This window comes from Asterias rubens, chromosome 5 (genome assembly GCF_902459465.1).
Source record: "Asterias rubens chromosome 5, eAstRub1.3, whole genome shotgun sequence".
In the NCBI taxonomy this organism is placed as follows: domain Eukaryota; kingdom Metazoa; phylum Echinodermata; class Asteroidea; order Forcipulatida; family Asteriidae; genus Asterias; species Asterias rubens.
Genome location: NC_047066.1, coordinates 15,224,637 through 15,246,598, shown reverse-complemented (window position 1 = coordinate 15,246,598; position 21,962 = coordinate 15,224,637). Strand labels below are relative to the sequence as shown.

The window sequence follows — 21,962 nt, the reverse complement described above, 5'->3', positions numbered from 1 at the left end:
GACAGTAGGTCCCAATTTCATAGATATTTTCTGTCCCCTGGGACACCTATTTTTGTAGGCCATACCACGTTTGTTACTGTCCGGTGTCTTATACTTTGGGTGGACATGGGTAGAACTCACGGTGTTGTACACACTATATTTATTGTCTGCGCCGTTTTGAGTACTCACTTCCGTTTAATGGTAAATATTTATGGTCAGTGTGTTATACTTGTGAGTTTCACCCTGATTACCAGCCAAGTCAAAACGGTGCTCATCTCACCAACCTTGTACAAATAACACCAACACCTTCTACTGAGCAGAAAATGGTTCCTACTAACTTTGGTTTATGGAATGCACGATCACTAAAACCCAAAATCACCGTCATGTGTGATCTCGTCATTTCAAATTCCATTGACATTTTCTGTATTACTGAAACATGGTCATCTGGAGATAATCGTGACCACCGTGCAATTGCTGATCTGACTTCTACGTTACCTAACTACCAAGTTCATCACATACCTCGTATAGACCGTGCCGGTGGTGGAGTTTGTGTACTTCTTCGAGAGAGCTTTGATGTTCTCGAAAACGGAGGTAGATCATTTGAACATATTGATTTATCCATCAACGCCCGCTCGAAAACCCCTCTTCGTCTCATTGTCATCTACCGGCCCCAGAGACTTGCTAATGGCATTTTGACAGGTCCAACTTTCTTCACTGAATTTTCTACCCTTTTGGAATCGGTTGTTTCTGAGCCAGGGTATGTTTTGATATCTGGGGACTTCAATTTTCATGTTGACGACCAAGCAAACCGTGAAGCTGCGATCTTTCTTGATCTCATCGACTCATTCAACCTCAAGCAGCATGTTACTGGTCCCACTCATCGCGACGGTCATACATTGGACCTCCTCCTAACTCGCTCAACAGATGACGCAATTTCTCATGTCAGCACTACGAACTACTTACCTTCGGATCATCACGCTGCCGTAAAATGCTTGCTTAACATTAATCGCCCGGATCATGTGAAAAGAAAGATCAGGCTACGTGAACTTTGCAAGATTGATATTGATGTTTTTCGCCAAGATATTCTGGCCTCACCAATATCTACAACACCAGCCACCGACCTAGACTCTCTTGTTCATCAATATGATACAAGTCTGAGAGATCTTCTGGATAAATATGCCCCTCAAATCTCTCGTACCATTTCATCATGCCCTCATGCTCCCTGGTACAATGAAGATATTCGCAAAGCAAAGAGACAACTGCGTAAGGGCGAACGCAGGTGGATGTCTTCCAGATTGATGGTTCACAGACAACTACTGAACGAGCAGAGCTATCACTTCAATCAACTTATAACCGTGACTAAATCGGAATATCACAGAAACCAACTAAAGGACTGTGACTCCCGCCAACTTTTTCACAAGGCTGACAAATTAATGCACACCAGCGTCTTCAAAAACCCTCCCGTCGGCCGATTTGTCATCTGAACCTCTTGCTGAGCGTTTCTCAAAGTTCTTCGTCAAGAAAACTCGGAACATAACTACAGAATTTGACGAAACTCCTGAGCTTGTAGGTTCTAAACCAGTATTCGACTCATGCATGACTATCTTTCATCAGTTTGAACCACTTTCCCAGAACTCAGTGAGAAAAATCATTGCTGCTTCTTCCTCTTCAACATCTAGGCTTGATCCGATTCCAACATGGATTCTGAAGATGTGTGTAGACGAGCTTGTTCCCATTGTGTTGATCGTTTAGAAAGACATCTAATTTACATGATACAAAACTAAAAAGACGGCGATTTTCCATGTCTTTGTATACAAAACATTGCCCTTCTGGCGACCCAGCAATGGCGATGCAGCCATGGCAGCTTGCGCACATAGAGCGTCTATAGCCTCTGTTGTTTGGTTTTAGGCTAGTTAATCCGCTGCCCTGTTGCACTAGGTAAACAGCATGAACAATTAAGTAGGATTTGAAACTTTGCCTGGTGGAAATATGATATGGAAAGGTTTACGGTACATGTAACACCATGAAATGACTATCTCTGAAAGAGTTGGGGTGGTTCTGAAAAGAACCGTTGGTTTCAACTCAACGTTTCGATCAGTATGCTCTGATAAGTTCGGTAAGCTGTTTTTTTTGCAGACATCACTCTGGGATAGTGCAGTGGGTGTACTATTCCGATATACCGCTCAAATGTCACCAGACACAGACCATAACTTGATGACAAGACCGCTAATGACTCTAGAAATCTGCTGTTAATAAGTCGACAGTAAATGTCCAGTCCTATCAAACCAGGAGTGTATAAGTCTTTTGTATTATAACGGAATACACTAAAACAGGCAAGAGTATCAACCACAGCAAGATCCGCAGCAAGTAATTAGTCATAAATGGCAAGGCTCCCCACTATATTTCTGAACTGCTTCAAGTTTACACTGACTCCATCAAGGAATCTTCGATCAAGTTCCATGCTTCTCCTCATTGAACCCAAGTCTCGACACTCATGAGGTGACAGGTCTTTTTCTTCAGCCGCGCCACGCATCTGGAACTCTCTACAACTTAATCTTTGATCTTGTGTTTGTACCGCAAAATTCCGTGTTCCATTGGCAATTGGTAATGACTTTTATTAGAGTATTATTTTCACCACATTTAAAAGCTCATGTTTCTGGTTTGAGAAGATTGTGATCATATTTATGCAGTGCGTTCATTCATATCAATCTGAACTTCAATGCGGTTTGGCCTGAGAGGTCGACCAATGCAGCTGCACAGCATGTCTTGAAGACCTTTTCGAAACTTCTTGTACTTGAAGACATAAATGATGGGATTGATCACTGAGTTCATGTTGTACATGGCAACAAGAACAAGAAGAGTAATTACATCTGCGTTGTTTGATCCACACAAGTCTTTAAGTATTGAGCAAAACATCAGCCATACTACTAAGGGTGTCCACAGGACAACTAATGCACCCATGACAATCCTAAGCATGTTGATCACATTCTGTCTTGCCTGTAAAAGCTCAAGTGCTGCTCCTTGTACATTCTGTTGTCGGAGTTGTTGAGCACTTCTCATGAGAGTGGCTTGGATCTTATAGTAAGCCCAACACATAAATAGGATGGGAAACAGGTAACCAAATAGAAGAAATACTGTGTGTATATATACTTCACTGGCAGTACTGCTGTATAATGCAATTAAAAGTGTTGGGCAGAGAACAAGTAATGACAGAATCCATGACAGGAAAGCTATGAGAGTTACTTTTTTTAGAGTGATCCTACTTGGGTAGTGCAGTGGATGCACTATTCCGATATATCGTTCATAAGTCACCAGGCATAGACCAAAACTTGATACTAAACCTGTCATAAACTGTACAAATCCTTCGTCAATGAGCCACCAAGTTGTATTGCTATACAGTTCATTACGATGATCAAGGACTACAGAAAAGCAAAAAGTACTGTCAGTCACAGCAAGATATGCCAGCAGATAGTTAGTCATATTGTGGAGGTTTTTGGTGCGAAGGATGACCAGCCAAGCTAGAGTGTTGAGAACCATTCCAATGATGGCTTGTGCCATTCCAATCTTGTGCACTACATGTAATTCTTCCTTGCTGACGTAACTTGAATTCCATTCAGAAATATTGACTGTGGATTCAGATTGGTTATACTGATAACTGAAAGCCATTTTGAAAATGCAAATCCAGCAACGATATGTAGCTTCCCTGTTGTGCCTTGAAACGCTGGAATTGTTATGAACAATTTAGCTCTTTTCCCAGTTTACTCTTTGCAATATTCTACCAATATTGGGTAACTATTAAAAAACAACAGTGCTATAACTAAGATTGACAGATTTTTTCAACACAGGTTCAGGAGCACATTTAACTACTGTGTTTTCGTTTTTAATACAAGCTTTGATATGACAATGACGAGAGAGGATTTTTATTGGCCCAGTGACCAGGGCACTAAAGTAAAGCAAATTGAGACGGTTATTGTATCAGATGCGCTATATAAGAATTTGTTATTATTAAGCTCTTTCAGAATAAGCTAGCGAGTCAATTGCTTTTATATCTGTGATGAGCACAAAATATTAACTTGATCAATTAGTGTGTAGAGTCCCTTGTCATTCACATATTAGTTATTAATTATTTTGCTGGATCAGCGTTTGCTTTTTATATTGAGAAGCCAACCTGCATTGTTCACGATAATTTTTACGAAAAATTTAACTTTGAAAAGGATGTTGCATTTTGGAGTTATTTCAAAACAGGAGTTCAGTCACTAATAGTATGGATAACAAGTATTAAGTTGACTCAGTCAATCTTGTGATATTTTTTTAAAAGGAGATTTTTTGGGGTGGTTTTTCTCGGCATATTCTTTTAGTTTAAAGGGTTTAGATAGTTTTTGTAACACAAAACGCAATGTCTACAGCTTTTCATTTAACGTACACACTGTCTGAAGATAATGATAGTAGAAGGCTTCCCTCAAAATATTACTTGCTGAGGTGCTGTAGTTTTTCGAGAAATTAGTAAAACAATTTCACAAAAATGGTTTTGATCTCAGTGAGCCGGAAATTATTTTAGCATGTACAACAGCTACACAAGACTCTCCTGAAAACATTGCTCCGTGATGTACACAAAAACTCGGTCTATTATTTGAAAGGTTTAAACTGGCCAGCATGTCAAGGCAGTAAAAAGAGATGTTTAGAGGCAGCAGACTTACTATGTAAATCCATTGTTTTTTTGTACTCAATACTTATGTACATAAACAATTATTCATAAATACCTCAGACAGTTTCGCTTTTCCTATTGGTGGAGAGCGCGTCACGTGGGTGTGCATAAACCTTTTGTTAAAGGAACACTTTGCCTTGGATCGGTCGAGTTGGTCTTTGAAAAGCGTTCTGTAACTGTTTCTTATAAAATCGGTATGGTTAGAAAGATGGTGTAAAAGTAGTACAATGATCTACACAAATATGCCTTGAAATTTCGTGGTTTTCGTTTTACCTCGTCGACAAACACGGTCGGCCATTTATGGGAGTCAAAAATTTGACTCCCATAAATGGCCGACCGTGTTAGTTCGCGACGTAAAATGAAAACCGTGCAATTTTGTGTGATACTTGTGTGGATCATTATATTCTACTTTTAAAACATCTTTCTAACCATATACATTTCATAATAAACGGTTTCAGACGCTTTTTATAGACCAACTCGTCTGATCCAAGGCAACGTGTTCCTTTAATGCACAGTAAAAAGTGTTAACGATATGGGCATGACACGTGAGCTTATAAAACAGTTTCCTCATTCATATTGGTCGAGAGCAATGGCCAGGACAGTTGTGCCACATCACGTGATACGCGCGACGCGCACAGCATTCCCTTATAAGGAGTTGTTTACCCGAGGCGGCGGAGGGCCTTACCATTTCATAGCTAGAGGGGTGTTGTGTTGAAAGAAATTATTTAACAAATATAATTATTGCATTTATTTTACTTTTTGACCAAAGGTGTTGATGTTTTTTGACCGAAAAGGTATTTATGAATGGGAATCAAAGTGTGTTAAATCGGTTTTCAACTAGTGGTTTAAACCCGCCGAGGCCTGGTTCTTGATAATTCACCTCGTCTTCGTCTCGGTACCAGGAACCAGGCCTCGTTGGGATTAAACCACTAGTTGAAAACCTCTTCACCACACATTGATTCCCTTATTAAAGAGGGGCTCCAATGTAAAATTCAGTTTTGTGATCCGCTCATTTTCCAATAACAAATTACTATTGAAAAGAAAATCACAGATCAACAGGCTGCACCAAAAGAAGATGTTCTGAAGTTGTTCCCAAGTCTTACAAATGGCCGTTGTTATTGAGTTTGAAAACGTTTTGCTGAGTAAGCATCAAGTGGTTTGAATCGAGCTGTAACAGTCATGGACCTCCGTGTCTCTTGGGGGAACTTGGAGCCTGTGTCTGGTCAGCTGGTGTGGGAAATGGATTGTTATCAAATCTATCTACTTCCAAAGCTACATGTTGATTTTTTTACTTCAATAAACAGATATCAATGTAGCTTTAATTGGACCAAGCACCTTTACCTGACTGTAAAGCACAAGTACATTTTAGTTCTTTTGAAGGTCTGAATAATCTATATCCTTTTACATAAGGATGTCAGTTTTGGGGCTTCACCTTGTCTGATCCTTTCCTTTTTCCAAAGCAATGTTTGATGATATAAGTTTGAGATCCTTTCTATGCAGTGTGTTCATTCATAGCAATCTGAACTTCAATGCGGTTTGGCCTGAGAGGTCGACCAATGCAACAACACAGCATGTCTTGAAGACCTTTCCGAAACTTCTTGTATGTGAAGACATAAATGATGGGATTGATCACTGAGTTCATGCTGTAGATAACAACAACAAGAAGATAAATTAATCCACCAGTTTTTGATGTACACAAGTTCTCTTCTTTAAATATTGAGCAAAACATCAGCCATACTACTAAGGGTGTCCACAGGACAACTAATGCACCCATGACAATCCTAAGCATGCTGATCACATTCTTTCTTGCCTGTAAAAGCTCAAGGGCTGCTCCTTGTACATTCTGTTGTTGGAGTTGTTGAGCACTTTTCTTGAGGGTGGCTTGGATCTTGTAGTAAGCCCAACTCATAAATAGGATGGGAAACAGGTTACCAAAAAGATTAAATCCTATGTATATATATACTCCACTGGTTCTGTCGTGTAATGCCATTAAAAGTGTTGGGCAGAGAACAAGAAATGACAGAATCCATGACAGGAAAGCTATGACAGTTACTTTTTTTAGAGTGATCCTACTTGGGTAGTGCAGTGGATGCACTATTCCGATATATCGTTCATAAGTCACCAGGCATAGACCAAAACTTGATACTAAACCTGTCGTAAACTGTACAAACCCACCGTCAATGATCCACCAAGTTGTATTGCTATACAGTTCATTACCATGATAAAGGACTACAGAAAAGCAAAAAGTACTGTCAGTCACAGCAAGATATGCCAGCAAATAGTTAGTCATATTGTGGAGGTTTTTGGTGCGAAGGATGACCAGCCAAGCTAGAGTGTTGAGAACCACTCCAATGATGCCTTGTGCCATTCCAATCTTGTGCACTAATTCCTCCTTGCTGACGTAACTTGAATTCCATTCAGAAATATTGGCTTCGGATTCAGATTGGTTATACTGATAACTGAAAGCCATTTTGAAAATGCAAATCCAGTAACGATATGTAGCTTCCCTGTTGTGCCTTGAAACGCTGGAATTGTTATGAACAATTTAGGTCTTTTCCCAGTTTACTCTTTGCAATATTCTACCAATATTGGGTAACTATTAAAAACAACAGTGCAATAACTAAGATTGAAAGGTTATTTCAACACAGGTTGAGGATCACATCTAACTACTGTGTTTTCGTTTTAATATAAGCTTTCATTTGACAATGAGTTTTTACAGAATAAGCTAGCGAGTCAATTAGTTATAAATATCTGTGAGCACAAAATATTGACTTTATCAATTAGTGTGTAGGATCACTTGTCATTCGCTGGTTAGATTCAAAGCTTTCAAAGCTAGCAATTAAGTCCTTTACTTTATTAAACAGATCAAGGTAGCTTTAATTGGACCAAGTGCCTTTATCTGACCATAAAGCACAAGTACAATTCAGTTCTTTTCAAAGTCTGATAAATCTATATCTTTTTACATTTTTTCGTTTCATGGAGTTTACCTTACATGTACATTTTTTGGATCCTTTCCATGTTCTATTTATGAGTCTGAGATCCTTCCTATGCAGTGTGTTCATTCATAGCAATCTGAACTTCAATGCGGTTTGGCCTTAGAGGTCGACCAACGCAACAACACAGCATGTCTTGAAGACCTTTCCGAAACTTTTTGTATGTGAAGACATAAATGATGGGATTGATCACTGAGTTCATGTTGTAGATGACAAGAAGAAGAGTACCGGTTAATTTAACATTTATTGATCTGCACAAGTTCTCTTGTTTAGATAATGAGCAAAACATCAGCCATATTACTAATGGTGTCCACAGAACAACTAATGCACCCATGACAATCATGAGCATGTGAATCACATTCTTTCTTGCATGTAAAAGCTCAAGGGCTGCTCCTAGTACATTCTGCTGTTGGAGTTGTTGAGCACCTCTCTTGAGAGTGGCTTGGATCTTGTAGTAAGCCCAACACATAAATATGATGGGGAACAGGTAACCAGTTAGAGTCAATCCTGTAATTATAAAAATTACACTTGCCAGGCTGTATGACCTTATAAAAAGTGCTGGGCAGACGATTAGAAATGACATAATCCATGACACGAAAGCTATGAGAGTTACTTTTTTTAGAGTGATCCTTCTTGGATAGTGCAGTGGATGCACTATTCCGATATATCGTTCATAGGTCACCAGACATAGACCGAGACTTGATACTACAATGTATACCTGTCATAAACTCTAAAGGTCTACTGTCATAGAGCCACCAAGTTGCAGTGCGATACAGTGCAGTACCATGACGAAGAACTACAGAAAAGCAAAACATACAGTCAGTCACAGCGAGATATGCCAGCAAGTAGTTTGTCATATTATGAAGGCCTTTGGTGTGAAGGATGACCAGCCAAGCTAGAGTGTTGAGAACCACTCCAATGATGCCTTGTGCCATTCCAATCCTGTGCACTAATTCCTCCCTGCTGATGCCTCTTGAAGTCCCGTCAGACATATTGGCTATGGCTTCAGATTGGTTATACTAGCAACTGAAAGTCATTTTGATTTGCAAATCCTGTTTCTACAGTGTATGGCCTGCTTTCTTGTTGTGTCTTGAAACACTGTGATCGTTTTGAACAATTGAGCTCGTGTCCTTTGTACTCTATGCAATATTCTACCAATATTGGGTAACTATTTAAAATAACATTGCCTAACTAAGATTGACAGATACTTCAACACAGGTTGAGGAGCACAACTTATTACTCTGTTTTTGATTAAATACACGGAGTGGTATGACAGTGACGAGAGAAATTTGTGTGCAAGATAATCTAGCTTGTCAGCCTGATAACTGTGGGCACAAAATGTTGACTTGATCAATAAGTGTGTTGGATATGTGCACATTACAAGTCTTATTATTATTATTATCTTTTTACATGTAAGGTTTTCAGTTTTAGGGACTTCTCCTTATGTGTATCCTTTCCACTTTCCATAGTGCTGTTTTTTTTTATGCAAGTCGCCAGACACACAAGGCCTGAAGGCCACTTCAAGGTGTGGACTTCAATTATTTTGTTCCAGAGGCCGTTGCCACCTACTCCTAGGGCTGAAACAGGGTTACCCCTTTTACAGTCCATACGGATGTAGGCTTGGGTATCATCAGTCCGAAGCCTGGCCGGTAGAGCAGAAAGCACTACCTCCCCAATTTTACGTAGCAAGTGTCACGACCGGGATTCGAACCCACACCCTGGTGATCAAACACCAGAGCTTGAATCCGGTGCTCTTAACCGCTCGGCCATGACACGTATTGTGAGTTTGTAATCCTTTCTATGCAGTGTGTTCATTCATAGCAATCTGAACTTCAATGCGGTTTGGCCTGAGAGGTCGACCAATGCAGCTGCACAGCATGTCTTGAAGACCTCTCCGAAACTTCTTGTATGTGAAGACATAAATAATTGGATTGATCACCGAGTTCATGTCATACATGGCAATAACAAGGACAGTAATTAATTTACCAGTTTTTGACTCACCCAGCTTCTTATCTACAGATAATGAGCAGATCGTCATCCATATTGCTGATGGTGTCCACAAAACCAACAGTACAACCATGACAATCCGTAGCGTGTTAATCACCTTTTCTCTTGCTTGTAAAAGCTCAATGGCTGCTCCTTGTACATTCTGTTGTTGGAGTTGTTGAGCATTTGTCTCGAGAGTGGCTTGGATCTTGTAGTAAGCCCAACTCATAAATAGGATTGGTAACAGGTAACCAAATAGAAAAAACCCTGCGTTTAACAATATGTCCCTGCTGTATGACCTCATAAAAAATTCTGGGCAGACGATTAGAAATGACATAATCCATGACACAAAAGCTATGAGAGTTACTTTTTTTAGAGTGATCCTTCTTGGGTAGTGCAGTGGATGCACTATTCCGATATAACGTTCATAGGTCACCAGGCATAGACCAAAACTTGATACTAAACCTGTCATTAACTGTACAAATCCATCGTCAATGAGCACCCAAGTTGTATTGCTATACAGTTTATTACCATGATAAAGGACTACAGAAAAGCAAAAAGTACTGTCAGTCACAGCAAGATATGCCAACAAATAGTTAGTCATATTGTGGAGGTTTTTGGTGCGAAGGATGACCAGCCAAGCTAGAGTGTTGAGAACCACTCCAAGGATGCCTTGTGCCATTCTAATCTTTTGCACTAATTCCTCCTTGCTGACGTAACTTGAATTCTATTCAGAAATATTGGCTTCGGATTCAGATTGGTTATACTGATAACTGAAAGCCATTTTGAAAATGCAAATCCAGTAACGATATGTAGCTTCCCTGTTGTGCCTTGAAATGCTGGAATTGTTATGAACAATTTAGCTCTTTTCCCAGTTTACTCTTTGCAATATTCTACCAATATTGGGCAACTATTTAAAACAACAGTGCCATAACTAAGATTGACAGATACTTCAACACAGGTTGGCAAGTGTAAGCCATTTTGATTTGCAAATCCTGTGTCTATGTCCTGCTTTCTTGTTGTGATCTTTATGAACAATTATGGGCTCCTTTCCTTTGTATTCTATGCAATATTCTACCAATATTGGGTAACTATTCAAAATAACAGTGCCTAACTAAGATTGACAGGTACTTCAACACAGGTTGATGAGCACTATTAACTACTCTGTTTCTGATTAAATACGAGGAGTGGTATGACAGTGACGAGAGGAATTTGTCTACAAGTAAATCTAGCTAGTCAGTTGCTGATATCTGCGGACACAAATTGTTGACTTAGTGTATTGGATATGTGCGCATTACAAGTTTTAATTTTGGTTGTTTTACCCGTACACAGATATATTTAAGCACTGTATACTCAGTACTTTCCCGAGTCCTGTGAACAAATATCACAGGCATTTTACTCGGGTGGGATTCGAACCCACGACCTTTGCAATTCTAGAGCAGTGTCATACCAACTAGACCACCGAGATTGCCTGGTAGCTAGAGTTGCAGTACCCGCTGCTAAAAAATAGGATTCGGCTGTACTGTACATTTGCAGCGAAAACAGATCTGTGACATCAACATTTTTATTGCATTTGCATATGAACCAAGCTTTAATCAAGCCTTGTTCAAATTGTTCAATATTTACAGTTAAACATCAGAGTAATCCGTAATCCTTTCATGAATTTGCATCAGATATGATAGGATTGTCGAGTAATAGAATTGTTTCTGAGATTTAGTGATTTGCGGTCTTTTCTATGCATTTTCTTCATTCACAGCAATCTGAACACCAATGAGGTTAGGTCTTGCGCACCTACTATAAAACATTTCTTGTAGACCTTTGCGAAACTTCTTGTATTTAAACACATAAATGATAGGATTGATTACCGAGTTCATGTCGTACAAGAAAATGAGAAGGAACAAAATATATTCACCGCTTTTGGATTGGCACAAATCATAATTTGGATGAAATAAGCAAAGACTCAGCCATATTATTAACGGTGTCCACAAAACCAGTAGTGCACCCATGACAATCCTAAGCATGCTGATCACATTCTGTCTGGCCTGTAGAAGCTCAAGGGCTGCTCCTTGTACATTCTGTTGTTGGAGTTGTCGAGCACTTTTCTTGAGAGTGGCTTGGATCTTGTAGTAAGCCCAACTCATAAAGACGATTGGTATAATGTAACTGAAGGGAAACATGATTAATGTTGACAAGTCCTCTAATAAAGATAACTCCAAGATGATGTGGCATGCGGATAGTGCATCTTTTCTGGTGTTTGCTTGTTGGACAAAGAGGTTCGGACAGGAGATGAGAAATGAGATAATCCATGCCAAAAAAATTTGGTAAGCTGTTTTTTTTGCAGACATCACTCTGGGATAGTGCAGTGGGTGTACTATTCCGATATAGCGCTCAAATGTCACCAGACACAGACCATAACTTGATGACAAGACCGCTAATGACTCTAGAAATCTGCTGTTAATAAGTCGACAGTAAATGTCCAGTCCTACCAAACCAGGAGTGTATAAGTCTTTTGTATTATAAAGGAATACACTAAAACAGGCAAGAGTATCAACCACAGCAAGATACGCCAGCAAGTAATTAGTCATATTATGGAGGCTTTTATTGTGCAGGATGACCAGCCAAGCTAGAGTGTTGAGAACCATTCCAATGATGCCTTGTGCCATTCCAATGTTCTGCATAAAGTCATGCCTGTTCACAAAGCTTGCATTTGCTTCTGACATAATGGCTATTCTTTCAAATTAGTGGCGTCTTCACACATCAACCTTTGTAGATCAATTTAAAAAAATACCAAAACTATGAGTATTTTTAGTTGAACAAATAAGAAGTATCATCATCAACATTCAGTTAGTACATATAGAGAAAGATGTCAACTAGAAATGTCCAAGTTCAATTCCAAAGACAGTGTATGAACAGCCTGTCTGCCGTTAGCCATGTAAGTGATGCATTTGTTCTGGCTGTATAGAGCCTTTTGCTACACTGCTTTGTTTAAAATCCCATCCCATCCCAGTAATAATTACTTCACATATCAGTGCCATTATAAAGATTGACAGCTCCTTTTTCCACAGTAATTGGAACTGCACTTAGTTTCCCTTGGTTACCTTGAGGTTGAGGATAAACTTACATGTAGTTTGTACAGAGATGTGATGTTATTAGTTTGTCGAAAGTCATCTCTGACTGACAACTGTGGAATAACAAATACATGTAGGCCTATAAAATTCCTATTGGTTGAGAGCATTGGCCGAGACAGTTGTGCCACATCATGCGATACGTGCGACACGCACAGCATTCCCTTATAAGGATTTGTTTACCCGAGGGCCTTGACTGGGCCTTACCATTTCATAGCTGGAGGGGTGTTGTGTTGAAAGAAATCATTGAAAAATTATACTTTTTGCATTATTTTACTTTTTGACCATAAGTGTTTATGTTTTTTGACCGAAAAGGTATTTATGAATGGAATTCAAAGTGTGTTGAATCGGTTTTCAACTAGTGGTTTAAACCCGCCGAGGCCTGGTTCTTGATAATTTACCTCGGCTACGTCTCGGTAAAATTATCAAGAACCAGGGGTGGATTTCACAAAGAGTTAGGACTAGTCTTATCTCGAGTTAGGACCAGTTACTCGTCCTAACTTGGTAGGACTATCCATGCAATTTGTATATCTCCTAGGACTAGTCCTAAGTTAGGATTAGTCCTAACTCTTTGTGAAATCGACCCCAGGCCTCGTTGTGATTAAACCACTAGTTGAAAAACTCTTCACCACACATTGATTCCCTTAATCTCGAACATGTAATCTCTTTTTTCTGGTTCCCCTTGGGTTAGGGCATATGGTTGGATCCCGGCGGGATAATTCACAACCAGGATCCGACCCTTCTAATCGGGTATACTTTTTCCAATATAATTAGACGATCTTTATTGAGCACAATATAGTAAGACTATTGTTGGTAAATTGTTACATTTGACAATGCATATCTGGCAATGAGCTTTACAAGTCGTTTTGTACTGCAGATTAAAAACAAGGGCTTGAACGTTGAAGTTAAATCAGCAACTAATAAAAGACAAGATGAGGTATTCTGTGTTCAATAACAATTACAATTTATTCTCACAGCACATTAATCAGACATAGTATTTCTTCTAATTGAAGGTTTCTCTCAAAATCCTCTTTGAGCCTTCAAAAACAGTCACTCGATCGGGGAGAAAGAAATAGTCCACATTGTGTCCAAACTAGTTTTGTATTTCTGGTGAAACTCACAATCCCACAAATTTTCATTTCAGGCAAATATCATCAGAGAATAATAGATTTTATCTTTAGCAATCAGAATCCTTGATTCTGATTGGTCAACACCAAGCAAGAAGAGGTGTGATATACACCTACAGTACACAGCCCATGACACCCTGCGTATTTCGCTGTTCTAACTCAGCGTATTGTGCTTTTTTAAGCTATATGCAAAACTTAATGCTGTCCAAACACCTTGTTTTGTGTTAAGTTGTGCGTCAAGTTTGCTTGTTGTTATCTGACGCAATTCAAACAAATATAGTGTGTCTGCATCCAATATCCCATGTGCCTTTCGGCCTAAATGGATATGAACTGCAAAAGTGCTATATTATTCCGTGTTCATTTCGCAATTGGTAATGACTTTTAATAGAGTATTATTTAACACCACATTTAAAAGCTCATGTTTCTGGTTTGAGAAGATTGTGATCATATTTATGCAGTGCGTTCATTCATATCAATCTGAACTTCAATGCGGTTTGGCCTGAGAGGTCGACCAATGAAGACCTTTTCTTGAAGACCTTTTCGAAACTTCTTGTACTTGAAGACATAAATGATGGGATTGATCACTGAATTCATGTTGTACATGGCAACAAGAACAAGAAGAGTAATTACATGTAAATCTGCGTTGTTTGATCCACACAAGTCTTTAAATATTGAGCAAAACATCAGCCATACTACTAAGGGTGTCCACAGGACAACTAATGCACCCATGACAATCCTAAGCATGTTGATCACATTCTGTCTTGCCTGTAAAAGCTCAAGTGCTGCTCCTTGTACATTCTGTTGTCGGAGTTGTTGAGCACTTCTCTTGAGAGTGGCTTGGATCTTATAGTAAGCCCAACACATAAATAGGATGGGAAACAGGTAACCAAATGGAAGAAATACTGTGTGTATATATACTTCACTGGCAGTACTGCTGTATAATGCAATTAAAAGTGTTGGGCAGAGAACAAGAAATGACAGAATCCATGACAGGAAAGCTATGACAGTTACTTTTTTTAGAGTGATCCTACTTGGGTAGTGCAGTGGATGCGCTATTCCGATATAACGTTCATAGGTCACCATGCATAGACCAAAACTTGATACTAAACCTGTCATAAACTGTACAAATCCTTTGTCATTGAACCACCAAGTTGTACTGCTATAATAAACGACTACAGAAAAGCAACAAATACTGTCAGTCACAGCAAGATACGCCAGCAGATAGTTTGTCATATTGTGGAGGTTTTTGGTGCGAAGGATGACCAGCCAAGCTAGAATGTTGAGAACCACTCCAATGATGCCTTGTGCCATTCCAAGCTTGGGAACTATTTCCTCCTCGATTACATGTACATGACTTGAAGTCCATTCAGACATATTGGCTATGGATTCAGAGTGTTCATACTGATAACTGAAATCCATTTTGAAAATGCGAGTTCAGTAACGATGTGTAGCATCATTGTTGCGTCTTGAAACGCTGGAATTGCTATGAACAATTTAGCTCTTTTCCCAGTTTACTCTTTGCAATATTCTACCAATATTGGGTAACTATTAAAAAACAACAGTGCTATAACTAAGATTGACAGATTATTTCAACACAGGTTCAGGAGCACATTTAACTACTGTGTTTTTGTTTTTAAAACAAGCTTTGATATGACAATGACGAGAGAGGATTTTTATTGGCCCAGTGACCAGGGCATATTATTTATTTTGTTCAGTCACTAATAGTATGGATAACAAGTATTAAGTTGACTCAGTCAATCTTGTGATATTTTTTGAGAGGAGATTTTTGGGGGTGGTTTTTCTCGGCATATTCTTTTAGTTTAAAGGGTTTAGATAGTTTTTGTAACACAAAACGCAATGTCTACAGCTTTTCATTTAACGTACACACTGTTTGAAGATAATGATAGTAGAAGGCTTCCCTCAAAATATTACTTGCTGAGGTGCTGTAGTTTTTTGAGAAATGAGTAAAACAATTTCACAAAAATAGTTTTGGTCTCAGTGAGCCGGAAATTATTTTAGCATGTACAACAGCTACACATGACTCTCCTGAAAACATTGCTCCGTGATTTACACAAAAACTTGATGTCTAATGAAGCTGAAATATCTACAGGTAAATTATATAACATACAGATCTGTATTCACAGCAAGTAGAGATTCTCGTCATAACCAAGAACTTGATCTGCAGAAGTTATCAAAACTCTTTATGATGCAATTATTTGAAAGCTTTAAAGCCATTGGACACTTTTGGTAAACAGTATTGTCCAAGTCCAACACTTCGTGTATCACAACTTATATATAATATAACAAACCTGTGAAAATTTAGGCTCAATCGGTCATCGGAGTCAGGAGAAAATAACGGGAAAACCCAACCTTGGTTTCTGCACGTTTCGCCGTGTCATGACATGTGTTTAAAATAAATCCGTAATTCTCGCTATCGAGAATTGATATTGTTTGAATGTTTTCTCAAAAAGTAAAGCATTTCATGGAATAATATTTCAAGAGAAGTCTTTCACCATTACCTTCTGTAAACCCTGTTAATTATTTGTAAATCTGTGAACTAACTTTTATTTATTTTTCTGTACCGAAAGTGTCCAATGGCTTTAAACTGGCCATCATGTCAAGGCAGTAAAAAGAGATGTTTAGAGGCAGCATTCTTACCATATAAATCCATTGTTTTCTGGGAGTGTGTTTGCGCTCATAACTTACATTTAAACACTTATTAAAGAGGGGCTCCAATGTCAAATTCAGTTTTGTGATCCGCTCATTTTCCAATAACAAATTACTATTGAAAAGAAAATCACAGATCAACAGGCTGCACCAAAAGAAGATGTTCTGAAGTTGTTCCCAAATCTTACAAATGGCCGTTGTTATTGAGTTTGGAAACATTTTGCTGTGTAAGCATCAAGTGGTTTGAATCGAGCTGTAACAGTCATGGACCTCCGTGTCTCTTGGGGGAACTTGGAGCCTGTGTCTGGTCAGCTGGTGTGGGAAATGGATTCATTGTTATCAAATCTATCTAAACTGCTCACAAAAAGTAAGGACACTTTTTTCAATCCAGTATATTTGTTATTATTTAATACTCTCTTTGTATTTGGTATAGATCACTGTAAAGCTGAACTGTTCCTCTTTAAAATGATACCACATTTGCAATGACTACATGTTGCTGAACTTGGCTACACGAATAACAATTAGGCAAAGTCATAAATCAAATGTGCCAAAATTACGGTTGTCTGTGAATGGTCAATAGGTAATGCTCATTAATCAAACCGATCAAGCTTTTCAGAACCAATAATGGTTTACACAATGATTTGCACCAGTAAGCTCATCGGACACAATTTACCCTCATCTCATGAACAACACCTTGTTTGATTGGTATTTGCAAGACAATATTCTACCGCCTAATGCAGTCCCATACTTGCAGACTTTGGAACAAATGCCATCTTTCAAGATGACAACGCTCGCCCCCATCGAGCCTGACTGGTGACTGACTACCTGAAAAATGTTGGGGTGCACCGGATGGATTGGCCCGCTAACAGACCAGACCTGAATCCCATGGAACATCTGTGGGACCAGCTTGGCCTCGCTGTCCGTGCCAGAACCACCAACACATCAACTGCGGCTGACCTATCCAGGTTCCTTGTGTGCAGCATGAGAAGAAGGTGCCAGGCTGTCATCAACGCCTTCGGATCATCCACTCGTCACTGAACTTTTTGTATCAATAAAGTGTATTAAGATCAGTTAGTTGTCTTGCTCTATACCAAATTTCTTGTCTCCATCAAGTGGATTAAGATCAGTAAGTTGTTTTGCTTGTTGAATTGTTCATACAGTAACACACACAAAATGCTAATTTTGGCACTATTGATTTGTGACCTTGTCTCATATTCATTAACGTGGTCATGTCCAGCAACATGTAATCATTGCAATTGTGGTATCATTTTAAAGAGGAACAGTTCAGCTTTGCAATGATACATACCATATACAAAAAGCGTATTAAATAATAACAGATATACTGGATTGAAAAAAGTTTCCTTACTTTTTGTGAGCAGTTTACTTTCAAAGCTACATGTTGAAGTTGCGAGATAATAATGGAAGAAAAAACACCCTTGTCACATGAAGTTGTTTGCTTTCAGATCCTTGATTTTGAGACCTCAAAATCTAATTCTGAGGTATCGAAATGAAATTCGTGGAAAATTACTTCTTACTCGAAAACTGCGTTACTTCAGAGAGGGACCCGTTTCTCGCAATATTTTATACTATCAACAGCTCTCCATTACTCGTTGCCAAGTAAGTTTTTATGCTAATAATTTTTGAGAGTAATTACCAATAGTGTCCAGTGCCTTTAAAGAGGGGTGCCAATGTCAAATTCAGTTTTGTGATCCGCTCATTTTCCAATAACAAATTACTATGGAAAAGAACATCACAGATCAACAGGCTGCACCAAATTAAGATGTTCTGAAGTTGTTCCCAAATCTTACAAGTGTTATTCAGTTTGGAAAAGTTTTGCTGCGTAAGATATCCAGCATCAGTTGGTTGAAATCGAGCTGTAACAGTCATGGACCTCCGTGTCTCTTGGGGGAACTTAGAGCCTGTGTCTGGTCAGCTGGTGTGGGAAATGGATTGTTATCCTACTTTCAAAGCTATATGTTGATTCCTTTACTTCAATAAACAGAACTCAGGGTAGCTTTAATTGGAACAAGCGCCTTTACCTTAAAGGCAGTGGACACTATTGGTAAATTACTCAAAATAATTATCTGCATAAAACCTCACTTGGTAACGAGTAATGGGGAGAGGTTGATAGTATATAAAACATTGTGGGAAACGGCTCCCTCTGAAGTGACGTAGTTTTCGAGATACGCTCAAAGGTAGAATTTGAGGTCTCGAAATCAAGCATCTGAAAGCACACAACTTCGTGTGACAAGGGTGTTTTTTCTTTCATAGTTATCTTGCAACTCCGATGACCAATCGAGCTCAAATTTTGTTATTTAATGCATATGTTGAGATCCACCAAGTGAGAAGACTGGATTTTGACAATTACCAATAGTGTCCATTGTCTTTAATGTAAAGCACAAATACAACTTAGTTCTTATGAAGGTCTACATATTCTATATCCTTTTACATGTAATGGTGTCAGTTTTGGATGGGGACTTCTCCTTATGTGATCCTTTCAACTTTCCATAGTATTGCTGCATTGTGAGTTTGAGATCCTTTCTATGCAGTGTGTTCATTCATAGCAATCTGAACTTCAATGCGGTTTGGCCTGAGAGGTCGACCAACGCAACAACACAGCATGTCTTGAAGACCTCTCCGAAACTTCTTGTACTTGAAGACATAAATGATGGGATTGATCACTGAGTTCATGTTGTACATGGCAACAAGAAGGATACCGATCACTTGACTAGTTTTGGATCCACACAAGTTTTCATCTATAGATAATGAGCAAATGATGATTCGTATTGCTAATGGCGTCCACAGGACAACTAATGCACCCATAACAATCCTTAGTGTATTCATCACATTCTGTCTGGCCTGTAAAAGTTCAAGGGCTGCTGCTTGTACATTCTGTTGTTGGAGTTGTTGAGCACTTCTCTTGAGAGTGGCTTGGATCTTGTAGTAAGCCCAACACATAAATATGATGGGAAACAGGTAACCAAATATATTAATTTCTGCGTAAATCAATATTTCACTTGCCATATTGCTATATAATTCCATAAAAAGTATTGGGCATACAACTAGAGTTGACATAATCCATGACTGGAAAGCTAAGAGAGACACTTGTTTTACAGTGATCCTTCTTGGATAGTGCAGTGGATGCACTATTCCGATATATCGTTCATAGGTCACCAGGCACAGACCATAACTGGATACTAAAGCTGTCATAAACTCTACAAATCTACTCTTAATAAGCCAACAGTAAGTATCCCACCAAGTTGCAGTGCTGTACAGTACAGTAGAGTGATAAAGAACTACAGAAAAGCAAAAGACACAGTCGGCCACAGCAAGATATGCCAGCAGATAGTTTGTCATATTGTGGAGTTTTTTGGTGCGAAGGATGACCAGCCAAGCTAGAGTGTTGAGAATCATTCCAATGATGCCTTGTGCCATTCCAATCCTGTGCACTAATTCCTCCCTGCTGATGCCTCTTGAAGTCCCGTCAGACATATTGGCTATGGCTTCAGATTGGCTATACTGGCAACTGAAAGTCATTTTGATTTGCAAATCCTGTTTCTACAGTGTATGGCCTGCTTTCTTGTTGTGTCTTGAAACACTGTGATCGTTTTGAACAATTGAGCTCGTGTCCTTTGTACTCTATGCAATATTCTACCAATATTGGGTAACTATTTAAAATAACATTGCCTAACTAAGATTGACAGATACTTCAACACAGGTTAAGGAGCACAACTTATTACTCTGTTTTTGATTAAATACACGGAGTGGTATGACAGTGACGAGAGAAATTTGTGTGCAAGATAATCTAGCTAGGCAGTTGCTGATAACTGTGGGCACAAAATGTTGACTTGATCAATAAGTGTATTGGATATGTGCACATTACAAGTCTTATTATTATTGTTATCTTTTTACATGTAAGGTTTTCAGTTTTAGGGACTTCTCCTTATGTGTATCCTTTCCACTTTCCATAGTGCTGTTTTTTTTTATGCAAGTCGCCAGACACACAAGGCCTGAAGGCCACTTCAAGGTGTGGGCTACAATTATTTTGTTCCAGAGGCCGTTGCCACCTACTCCTAGGGCTGAAACAGGGTTACCCCTTTTACAGTCCATACGGATGTAGTCTTGGGTATCATCAGTCCGAAGCCTGGCCGGTGGAGCAGAAAGCACTACCTCCCCAATTTTACGTAGCAAGTGTCACGACCGGGATTCGAACCCACACCCTGGTGATCAAACACCAGAGCGTGAATCCGGTGCTCTTAACCGCTCGGCCATGACACGTATTGTGAGTTTGTAATCCTTTCTATGCAGTGTGTTCATTCATAGCAATCTGAACTTCAATGCGGTTTGGCCTGAGAGGTCGACCAATGCAGAGATACCAACATACACGATTTGGGCGTAGCAAATACGATTTCGAGCCGTGACTACGACGCAACGATAATACTCAATAAAACACGCTAAACAAGCCGGCCAATATAATTTTATTAAATCAATACATGCAAACAACTAATGAACTATTAAGTGGAAATAAGAACTAAGAAAAATATCAAAACAGAAAAGAAAAAAACACTTTTAATTTTAGAACGCAGTGTTGAATAATAGCGGCGAATTCACTCGAACAATGTACGTGTCTCGACGGCATGATTGTTGCGTGCCCTCCCCCGCTGGCTGGCCGGCTGGCTGAGTGTGCATTTTTTACGCTAGTGCATTTCTGCAAGATCGTACCCATTGATCTCTATTACACGATGGGGGGAATAGTGCACACGTGCGTGGGGAATGAGGTTGTGTGTGAGCTAACGTGTCACAGTAACCTCATTCCTCATGTATCCACTATTATTGTGCCCACGCTGGCTGTACATGTACTTTATCGAAGCTTGGCAAAAAAAGTACGAAAGAATGGCGACAAAAAAAGGAGACCTTCTGAACAAAAATACCTTCAACTGAGTGGCCTGTGAGGTCTAAGCTAGACAGTTTCCATGCTTTCCTACCAGTAATTGTAGCGCCGATGTCCAGACACTGCCCAGACAATGCCCAAAATACGGACACGTATTTTTTGCCCAAAATCCGGACACGTTTTTTTTTTTTTTTCTCATCACTCTCCCAATAGCTTGTTGTTGCGTTTCTGATCATTAAAACAAAAAAATTTAAGTAAGGCCACCCTTTTTTATGTTACCTTTAAGTAAGGCCACCCTTTTTTATGTTACATTTATTTTTGAAACATAGTCAGAAGATGAGGGAAATCAGGGTTTTTTTCAAGTTTTTTTTCACTGGCCATTATAAACATTTCTAGCTGTTCTGTTGATGCATACAGGTAATTGTTATTTCACAACACTGCCTGAAACTGAGCTAATTAGCATTGTAGAGAGTAATAGAAAGATCGGTT

General features: G+C 39.1%; 3 protein-coding genes across 3 annotated transcripts in view; all 3 read right to left on the bottom strand.

Annotated features, from left to right (window-relative positions):
• Nucleotides 1-6,176: 6,176 nt before the first annotated feature.
• LOC117290221 (trace amine-associated receptor 5-like) lies at nucleotides 6,177-10,222 on the bottom strand. Its single transcript, XM_033771480.1, has 4 exons — nucleotides 10,031-10,222; nucleotides 9,679-9,871; nucleotides 7,992-8,184; nucleotides 6,177-6,327 (listed from the first exon to the last, which is right to left on the bottom strand). Exons 1-4 carry the CDS (start codon nucleotides 10,133-10,135, stop codon nucleotides 6,177-6,179), a joined length of 642 nt encoding a protein of 213 aa, XP_033627371.1. The 5' UTR covers nucleotides 10,136-10,222.
• Nucleotides 10,223-11,396: 1,174 nt separating this feature from the next.
• Nucleotides 11,397-12,383, bottom strand: LOC117290220 (adenosine receptor A2b-like). Its single transcript, XM_033771477.1, has one exon. The coding sequence runs from the start codon at nucleotides 12,381-12,383 to the stop codon at nucleotides 11,397-11,399; it is 987 nt and encodes a 328-aa protein (XP_033627368.1).
• A 6,740-nt stretch (nucleotides 12,384-19,123) lies between these two features.
• The window catches only part of LOC117290219, a 9,073-nt gene continuing 6,234 nt past the window's right edge, over nucleotides 19,124-21,962 (bottom strand). Inside the window, exon 6 of the mRNA XM_033771476.1 lies at nucleotides 19,124-19,519. Within this exon, the coding sequence (XP_033627367.1) occupies nucleotides 19,124-19,519 (396 nt within the window). The remainder of the gene's footprint in view (nucleotides 19,520-21,962) is intronic.